Below are 10392 nucleotides of genomic sequence, written 5' to 3' on the forward strand. Positions count from 1 at the left end.
CGACGCCCCCATACGGCAGTGCCTGGGTCTATTTAGGAGCCGCGTATGTCATTTGCATATTTTTTATTTTTATATAAGTCAGATAAAATCATATGTTTTCTTGGGAATTGGCACGCGAAAGTATCAAGATAATATGTACATGCAAATATTTATTTCATATTTTAAGTACTTTTAAATAACATTTTTCAAAATTTTAAATAAACCCTACACCTACTTTTTACTAGCTATTTCTGGAAAGTCTACATCTATTTGAGATATGTTTACACGCGTGTCAGTCAGTGGACCAGGTCGTTCCTTCCCGATCCCAAGTCACAGACCAAAGGCAAACCGCTGCCCGCGTGTGGTAAGCTTGATCGTACAGAAATCGGACGGAATTTGTCGTGTGTATAGCAGCACTCCTAGCTGAGACGCGCGATGAATAGAATAGGCAATCCAGTCTAGGAGAGATAAAACCGCGCGAAACCTCCTTTATCCGTCCGAACAAACGGATACCGCACCTTGCTCGCTCGAGTCACCGCCGCCGTTGCCGCCGCTCTCCGGCCACCCGTTGTTTGTACTAACATGGCCCCGTCTCCCGCTCGACTCCTCATCTTCCTCCTACCCACACCGAACCTCACGCTTACGCCTCCCGTCAGGCGGCCGCGCAGGGCCTGGGCTGGCACCGCCCGCTGCGCCGCCCCGGAGGCCGCCGCCAGCGGCGGATTCGTCGTTATCGAGGATGACCTCTCTGAGCTCCTGCAGGTTCATTTCTTCTTTCGATTCTTTTCCCCGTTTAACCTGTTCGGTAACTTCGTCTATTGTTAAGAAACAATTAAAGGGCCGTGGTTCCTTAAAAGGAGGGATACCACTGCTTTCTCTATCGATTGATGCGCGCAGCCAGGCTGTTTATGTAGAGATCTATCATTGTCAATAAAAATTGGACTTCATCAACTATCTGAAGATCCATCTTACTGATGTTTGAAATCTTTTATGCTCCCTGATTTGGTTCACTCGTATGCACACTTTAAACAATGGGCTGCAGTTTCTGCACAATAGAATGTGATATGCACATAGACATGCTCTCACTTTCAATGAGATACCATCAGAACTCACTGATTTCAGTAACTTCAGTAGACACTGGAATAATTAGTGCAAACGAATTCAAATTCATTTAAAAAGTCCTTTTGAAGTGAATAAATATTTGATTGAATTCAAGCGTAAGTTTTGGTCCTTTGGCCGAAATAGTTTTGAAACCGAATTTTGAAGCCATTAATCATACCTGCCACTGGTGTAAATACAAGCTTAAAAAGGTAGGATAAATGCTTGGTTTCTATTGCTATTTTCTGTAAGAGTCATGTTACTGCTCTGCAATGGACTTACACTTACTTCAATACTCCTTCCGTCCCACCAAAAGTGTCTCAACTTTGTCAAAATTTGGATGTATCTAGACGCTATCTAGTAGGTAGATACATCCAAATTTTGACAAAGTTTAGACACTTTTGGTGGGACGGAGGGAGTACAAAACATGATACTTATATGCATCAGGATTCAATGCTGTAAAATCATTTACCACACACATAGTCGACTAAGTTTCTGTATATTTGATCTAGTTATTTTCTGTAAACTAAGCAATATAGGGTATACATCTATATATCCTTTTCAGATTCTACCTAGAGATTTAAGAGATAATCTGCAAAATGAACCTAGAAGGGACCAGCTGTTGGAGGTGAGCAAATGCACTTGTCTGCTGCCACTACACCTAAACCATCGTGTTTGAATATTCCTGAATTTTAATTGCATAAACCATCCCAATGATGAGTGAGTTAGGTTATTCTGGATTTGGGGAGACGACCTGAGGCACGTTTCCTTGGTAACTCTGGTGGCCAATATCTACGGGATAGTGAGGTATGCAACTGTAAGTTAATCCTGAATTGATGACATACTTGCGTTAACAATTTTGTGGAATGTAATCATACCATGAAATCAAAAAGTACACAGTTCTTCCATTACAGTGTGGTTGGTCTTGTTCCCATGTCTATTCTCCAAACTATATAATAGTATCAGTTGTACTCATGAAAAACTAACTTCTTTATGCTAATGGATATGTGCTGATTCATCTGATAAATACATGTAAGCCCCTAAGCTTAATCAATGGGCAGCGAAGGGAGAAATTTGTTTGCAAACTAATGTTTCCTGTTCTTTTGATTTGCCTTGTTTATTCGACAGATTTCACAGCTAGAGTTGGAGGAAGCTCAGAGAGCTGTAGGAGAATTTGGAGGCGACAACCGTGCTGGAATCGAAGGTACATTGCATAGGATATCTGCCATAAGGAGTAGAAAAGGATTGGTTGTTGGTTTGACTTGTCGAGTTGGCCGAGCCGTCAATGGGCATGTTGATATGGTCCGTGATCTTTTAAACTACAAAGAGAGCATTCTCTTTTTGGGAAGGTACGTCACTTTGCTGCATCAACATTTAGATCTACATGTACTGAGTAATAGTGGAATATGGAACACTTCCAAACTTCTTTGGTATCTTTAGTTCATGAAGATCTGAGAATTGAAGATGGCTGATTGCGCGGCCTAGAACATTAAAATAAATGATCATATGTACATTTATTCAGGAACATGTATATGGTTCAAAAAGGCAAATGGTTTCTATCGATATGCATAATGTCATAGTAATAGGAGCCTAGGGGCATCCTTGGTTCGCTGCCATGTTCTACCACGGTTTTGTTCCACAAGCTACACTTTTTGTGGCAAGAGTTTGGTCCTAAACCAGCTATGGCATATGCAAAACCTTTCTATCCTGTCATAGGCTAATTTATTAGCCAGCGTTTGCCTCAAGTGTGATGCCCGATTCAACCGCCACAAAAACTGTAGTAAGCCAAACTTTACAACAAAGTGTGGTCCATACTCCATAGGAGTTTCGATTTGTGCGTTGTTTATTTTCTTAAATTCTCAAAAAAAATCACTAATTGTCATAAAGATGTTATGATAATTTTGGAATGACAGAGTTTTCGGTATTTTACAAAACAAATTAACGGTGAAATAGTGAACGAGTTTCTAAAATTCTGAGGAACTAATTCATACAATAATAATTGCTAAATAGTCTCTTGAATTGTGAAGCCAAGATGTCATAATGAATTAGGATGTGGTTTCTATTAACTTTTAAAAAGTTGTGTTTAGGCCTTCAATGGATCCCTGATTGGATAAGTAAAATACTGGAACTGATATTGCCTCAGAGCAGCGTTTCTGATACAACTCTGCATTGCCATATGTGGTCTAGTGCCATTGCTATGTTATACTTATCACATATTCTATTGATGTCTGATGTTGTGCATCCATAACTTTTCGGAGCTCCACATGATCTAATTCAAGCATCTGTGTTTCAGTGCAATCTGAATATATATTAACAGTTTTTTATTTGGTCAGACCTGGGGTTGGCAAGACTACTGTTATGCGTGAGATTGCGCGTGTTTTAGCAGATGAGTTTCAGAAAAGAGTGGTATATAAACAATGTTACTGTCTTTTAGTATTCGGGCTCTATCTTCGTATGTATAATTCGAACATGTTGTATGGGCATGCTGATGTTTAGGGCAGGTAATTGTGGATACAAGTAATGAGATTGGTGGGGATGGGGATATTCCTCATGCTGCAATTGGTGGCGCAAGAAGAATGCAAGTACCTGAACCATCAATGCAGCATAGAGTGATGATTGAAGCAGTTGAAAACCATATGCCTGAGGTGGTCATTGTAGACGAGATTGGAACTGAAGCAGAGGCGCAAGCTTGTCGGTCAATTGCAGAAAGGGGTGTAATGCTTATTGGTACTGCCCATGGAGAAAGGCTTGCTAACATTATAAAGAATCCAGTTTTATCTGACTTGGTATGCCATTATTCTCATAACCTGCATTGTTATGCTCGTAACTTTGCATTAGATCTGTACTATACCCTGTTATTGTACAATTTGTACATGGTATCGGATTCGAAATGCCAAACTTGAGCTTGTTGTCATATATAGTTTCAATTATTTTATCTGTAGGCATGATAGCTTATAAATAATCCAGATATTGGTCCAGCATTGTTTGTCGAAGATGGATAGTCCTACCAAATTTCTTGCAGCCATGCTCTTGTAGAGCCAAAGTTTGAATATTTAAAAGAAAGATGTTTTTATCCGCCTATCAGTCAATAATCAATATGCTAACGTTATTTGTTGGAAAATCAGATTGGAGGAGTAGAAACTGTCACTCTTGGTGACGAGGAGGCTCGTGCGCGACGTACCCAAAAAAGTATTCTGGAGCGAAAGGCCCCTCCAACATTTCCTTTCCTTATTGAGATGAGGGAGCGGCACTACTGGGTGACTCATCGGGTATGTGTATTTTCTTTTCTGTATATGTCAAGTGGTCAAAGTACATGAATATATACATTTTCTGCTTTGTGCTAACATACATGCCAATGTTGTCTCGTTTAAAATCGCCTCGTTTAGAATCGTAGAGATAGTCATGTAGAAGTAGCATATTAGGAGTTAGGAGAGCACCAAATTTCATATAGCTGATATATATCACAGTTCATGTTTTTGCGTCAATAGTTCTAACTTGTAGTGTGTCTCATATTGATCAGTCGCAATACCTTATATTAATGTTTCTCTATTTTGAGAAACTCTGGTAATGTAGTGAAATAGTTTTTTGGTTCTGTTATTTTCCTCTATTATGGATGACTAACACTGTTTACGAACATATCTATCTATTCTAAGCTCTTGTTTGCTTATCATCCTTGCTGAAATTTCTTTGACGTGTTTGCTACTGCTATTTCTGCTCTGCTTTGTTAGGAACTAAGACCATCTTAAAACTCAGCATGCTACCTGAATGAAATCCACTCACCTTTCTTTTCAAGAATGGAATGTAATCACAATTCATACAGATTTGTTTTCTCATTTTCTGATGACTGTTTTTATGTGGTGTCCCTTTCTTGTGCAGACTGAGAGGAGCGTCGATATGCTACTCCATGGCAAGAAGCCACTAGTTGAGGTAATATTTATCAGCATGTTTCTCGCAGTTTTGGGATGGGATACATTTCATGGCATGACAGAAAAGTGACTGTTTTCTATAGTTTGCTTTACCTGACAATTTCATTTTGAAGCATGACTTTGCTGTTGTGCAATTTGCATGCTCAAAAAGTAGTGTTTTAATTTTGAGACTATAGGAAAGTTATAGTAAAAGTTATCAAGATGATTCTTTAGTTTGGTGGGCTATTCTTTAGCGAAGCAAACAATCCATATCGCTGGCACTTCTATCCATGTAAGAACTTAATGCGTAAAGCATTAGTTGATGCGTTTGTTACATTGCAGGTCAGGAAAAGGGATAACGAGTTTCAGGTTATCATTGAAAGATGGGCAACATATGATGGAGATGGACTCTGAATTCCAAACTTTCTAGCCATTATTTCTTCTGCCAAGCTTTAGCTCTTCATATTTGCCATGTGTGGATAACTGGTACAAATTCAATTGAGCTTGTTATTGTAAGGAGAATGGAGAGATCCTGATTCCTAATGTTTGCCGACTTTACTTAGAATAATTTCAGTGTTCTTGTTACTCTGGCACTGAAACTGATATTGCCCATTAAGCTTAGTACCAAGCTCCATACGATATCTTTATACTCTTCCTTATATCAACATCGCTGTAAATCATTTTCGCTCCCAAGTTGGGTCTTCGTCAGTGCAGTAGGGTCAACTTTTACTTGAAGTTGTACATGTATTTTCTTCCTATGGTCCTGAAATTGATGGTGGATTGGTTATTGATATCAATTGGCAGAAAGTGCTGGCAAAAAATACTACCTCTGTTCCCAAATGTCAGCCTTTTTAGAAATAGTTTAGCTTTCTAAAAAGGTTTACATTTCGGAACGGAGGTAATATTTAAATGTGTGGCAGGTTACCAGAACTTGAAGTGGAGATTCTTTCATAGCCTACTCGTGTGACCAATTACACTAATATATGTCCCTTGGTTGTCCAAAAAACAAATCTAGTGACAATCTCTCTGGTGATTCTGATTACCCAAGGTAAATATAATATACCGTGTAGTCATTGTGCCCCAAGAAAATGTATGTGAAGCTTGTATATAATGTGGCAAGAATCATTATTTGATATTGAGTTAGATAATTCTTGTATGTAGCATTAGTGCATCAATGCTTGTGTTTTTTCCTAGTTTTCAGACTACCGGTGCACTGTCCAAGATTCAGGACTGAACTTGCTTTCTCATGTAGCATAATCCTGATTCTATCAATTTTCATATCGTGGTTTTGGTTTCACATTCTTTATTTATTGAGATGTACCGTGTAATGATCACATAAAGGTGATGTAGCAAGTGCTAGTATGTTTTGCTCGCTTATGGAGGGAGACAAAATCCTGAGAGTAATGTATTTTGTTCTACCTTCAAGAGCTCTGAAAGAATCCAAGAATTTTTCAATGCGAAAACCTGAGATTAGTGTCAATAATGGGAGGCCCTGGTATTAGTGCTATATACCTTTGATAGCAAAAAATAGATGGTAAACGGTGAAGACGAGTAAAATTAGATGTGCAGCTGGGCATTCTGGGATCTGAACAGGTCAAGGACTGAAATACATAATGCTGCAACTGAAAGTTTTTTTTTTTTAAATGGATTCCAGTTTTTTTTTGTAAACGATAATGCATGCCAGTTTGTTGTGGGGTAGCTGCATTATAGTGGCTCTGTAAATGGTGACAGAACAGAAGCATTAGCTGCAACACGTTTGACGTACCCTCGTGTTTCTGACCTGCGATGCTGCGACTAAACGGAATGTGCAATCGCAATAACGTTTTACTGGGCGCCATGTTAAATTTCTCAGCGCCAGGACCTGCAAGCAATTCGCTGCGTGGTCCTCTCTGCCTGCAAATTAAAAGTTAAACCCTGCATTTTCTACAGTACTTATTTATGCCTGCACGAAATTCAGATGCTTGTTGATCTGAATTGCAATTGCTGGTACATCACACATGGTTGCAGCTCCCATGGACCACTGGATCATCCACAACATCCCTCTGATCCCCAAGGGACATTTCAGTTGGTAGTATCAATTGATTTTGTGTGTGGGTTTTGCAGAGGTGCTGAGTCATGCGTGCATGGTTAGCTGGGTGGTTGACATCAGGGAGTAACTGCCGTTGCTACATTTCGCAGCAAGAGATAAAGAGCCTTTCCTGGACGGCCAAGCGTGTTCTTGCCTGCTTGTTAGCATCCCTGTCCTTGCCGCGGCAGAGCGCTCACATGCGTGCGTGACATGATTGATCTCTCTCGCGCGCACAGTGACGCCCGAGGCATGGGCTGCTCGTTTCTTTCTTCAAGTCCACTCCTAATCCTGCCGGACTCGGTCAACTGCGCTGCACACACACACATGGAAGCATGATCGTATCAGACGCATCAGAGAATGGTTCTTCGTCCTTGAATCAATGTTCACATGCATTATCATGCACGCCATGGCAGCCCTGGCAATGTAATGGGTGACAATGAGCTGGTCCAGAGGAAGGAAACATGTAAAAACAGTGAATTAAGTGGATTGCACCAGAACTTTTAATTAGTTCGGACTTTTGGTTGTGTTGGCCAGTGCATTAAGCTTGGCATGGTATCCGAGCCTAAGGTCTCGAGTTAGAGGTTCACATATGGGCCTCTTCAGCCGCACCTCTAAGTCACTGGAACTCCGAGTCACAAGTAAGACGAGGTCGAACCCCTTTCAATCAAGAGGATGTTGTGCTTACGGCATAAACTCTTTTGAGCAAACCTATCTATGTGACATACTACCTAGAGATGCAAGCCGGATCCCGCCTAAACCTGACTTCTAGGTCATCTTGTTATTAGTAGTTTAAATTTTGGGGAAAATTTTGATATCGAAATGATAAAATGAACTAGAAGTATGATTTAGCTGGCTCCTTCTTGGCATGTTATAGTAGCACCGTCGATAGGTTCTACTAACTTGTTTCCTCATACATGCTTTAAGATACGAAGTTTATTTCGAAACCGGCTACTCCCTTTCTATTACTGCAATAACGGAAATACATTGTCTTTCTAACACCACACAACACTCAGAGAAGGGTACGGGGAAAGAGGACGCCCTCTCGTATGTAGGAAACCCGCTAACAGGTGCTCGACTACGGGGTAAAAACCTACAGACACTAAATCTAAGTTCAAAAAGCCAACTTCTTAGCTCCCATCCTTAGCCTCCCAGCATCATCGCCTTTGTATAGACCTGCCCAATAATTAATGAAGGGATGTGTTTTAAATATAACCACCACACGAGACTTGACCACATACTAGGAGTGTAGTACTTTTTATCCCCGGGAAGATAAGCATAGAACCAGGCAAAACTTGTCAAAGATTCTAGCTCCTAAACAAGAAACTAACCCCCCCCCCCCCCCCCCCCCCAAACCTTCTTCTCCAAGATGACTTTTTAGCGGACGTCAACGACCTCTTGGCAAACATGGGAGACAACCAGTGGCGGAGCGTGACGACAAAATTAGGAGGGGCCAATTTCTCAGCGCAAACTGTTAGCCTGGGCTGACAAAGCAGTGTGTCTCCCATTGGTCTACATTTTGTAAATTCCACGGGCTAAATAACTATGTTTTACTGTTTGAAGACTAGGCCGCGACCCGAGAAGGTCTCTATGACCCTCCGCCGGTGGAGACAACGTCAACACTGCTACCACCACCACCGCTGCTGCTCACGCTGCACCGTAATGTGACTTTGTCTTCTCTGTATCAAATATTGCTAGAGTTTCTAGTTCTAGCGTTTAGAGTAGATGTGATCGGTTTATCATATTTCGACATAATATGTTCATGTCTTTTGTTAGTTTGCACGATTGTTGTAATTATTGTTTATATGATCATGCTATATCAGTTATTATTTTGAATTTGCTTATATATTCAACACCAGAGCTTTTTTTCGATAAGGGACGCTTTATTACTTAAAAAGTTTTAAGCATTACACCCAGCCTCTGCATAACCAGGATGCACACAACCGTTTATAGGTCTAGGATCCATCGACATAAGATATAAAAGAGATAAAAAAGCCAACTATTATGACACTTCGTTGGCTTCAATCCTCCGACTATGCAGCCACCCATGTTGGTGTTACCCTCCAAAACCCCCCGACGGGTTTCGGCTAAGTAACACGAAGAGCCGGGAGGCTCCTAGGGCCGCTTAGTGGATCCCTGGCACCTCGCGTCGTCCCGCAAATCTTCTGGCGCGCGTCCTGGCGGTTGCCTGGGCGTGCCACCTGACCTAGACCTGGTCAGGAAGGTGTTAGTGCTTCGATTGTTCCTGCATGGTAGACACGTGCACATTAAATACGAGCCTTATCGGCTCTCAGGTTTCCCTGTAGATCGGCTCAAAGAGCCGATCGCCCCATGGTCCTTGATGGATTAGCAATGGCATGGGGATCCTGCTTGATCAGGACAAAGCTGAAACGATCCACGACAGTTTAGGGTTTTCACCGCATAATCGGAACGTCCTACGTGCGATCGGGCCTAGCAGCTACGAGAGACGGTGCAAACTACCCCTACGAGAGGCCTAAAAACCAACATAACGTTGATCCCCGGAACATCCCTCGCAGGGACGGTAAACATCATCTAACGCACCACCGGATCCTCCGACCCCAGCATAAGGCCTAACTATGCAGATATTAAACTAATCCCTGCAGATGCAGGGAGCAACCGTAACGGATCGGATCTACTAAGCACGATCAAGCAAGATGCTGCCCTTACGTCTAGATAGTCGTAAGGGCAGCTAGACATGCAAGGGTTGCACTACGATAGCATATTACGTGAAGAACAATGCTAACCCTAACACATCTAATGATAACTACGTTGCTCGCCATCAAAAAGGCTTCAGTACGAGCAACGCGTGAACAATTCTAAGCTTTACGCTGCCTAGATCGCGAGATGTGATCTAGGCAGCATGATGCTTACCGGTAAGAACCCTCGTAGGAAAGGGGTGGCGATGCGCCGAGATTGGTTTGTTTTGGTTGAACGGTGATTGTCCTCCTTTTCTGATAACCCTAGATACATATTTATAGTCCAAGGGACTTTCTAATTGAGGCGTGCACCTAACCGTGCACGGGCCAAACTCTATCTCTTTAATCTAAATTACAATACGATCTAATATGTTACAGATACATGGGCAATTAAGCCCGAACTCTCAGCGCAAGGCCGCTTCGAAGATGCTTCATGTGTACGTCCTTCAAGCCCATCTTCACTTACGGCCCCTCTCCTGATTTGGCCAGAATCGGGTGGTAACACATGCCCCCCTGGTTTTGGTAATGATAATTGCAAAACCATCAGTTTTTTTCCTCGAGGGGTCATGTCGTGGCAGAGCAGAACCGTCGCAGTATCCTTCATGATGACATCTTGCCTTCTCAACTT

General features: G+C 41.7%; 1 protein-coding gene across 1 annotated transcript; it reads left to right on the top strand.

The window, feature by feature from the left end:
- Positions 1–439: 439 nt before the first annotated feature.
- Positions 440–5675, top strand: LOC127299566 (uncharacterized protein ycf45). The gene is made up of 9 exons (XM_051329543.1): positions 440–741; positions 1643–1705; positions 1807–1884; positions 2206–2426; positions 3411–3483; positions 3579–3863; positions 4203–4346; positions 4954–5004; positions 5325–5675. The coding sequence occupies exons 1-9, from the start codon at positions 562–564 to the stop codon at positions 5394–5396; spliced, it is 1167 nt and encodes a 388-aa protein (XP_051185503.1). The 5' UTR covers positions 440–561; the 3' UTR covers positions 5397–5675.
- The last annotated feature ends 4717 nt before the right edge of the window (positions 5676–10392 follow it).

This window comes from Lolium perenne, chromosome 5 (assembly GCF_019359855.2).
Source record: "Lolium perenne isolate Kyuss_39 chromosome 5, Kyuss_2.0, whole genome shotgun sequence".
In the NCBI taxonomy this organism is placed as follows: Eukaryota; Viridiplantae; Streptophyta; class Magnoliopsida; order Poales; family Poaceae; genus Lolium; species Lolium perenne.

What these genes read in the sequence shown, in the direction of transcription:
- LOC127299566 (XM_051329543.1), top strand. Translation starts at nt 562, where the DNA reads ATGGCCCCGTCTCCCGCTCGACTCCTCATCTTCCTCCTACCCACACCG. An exon ending in ATGAGTTTCAGAAAAGAGTG is followed by an intron (nt 3,484 to 3,578) that starts GTATATAAACAA and finishes TGTTTAGGGCAG; the next exon opens with GTAATTGTGGATACAAGTAA. An exon ending in ATCCAGTTTTATCTGACTTG is followed by an intron (nt 3,864 to 4,202) that starts GTATGCCATTAT and finishes TTGGAAAATCAG; the next exon opens with ATTGGAGGAGTAGAAACTGT.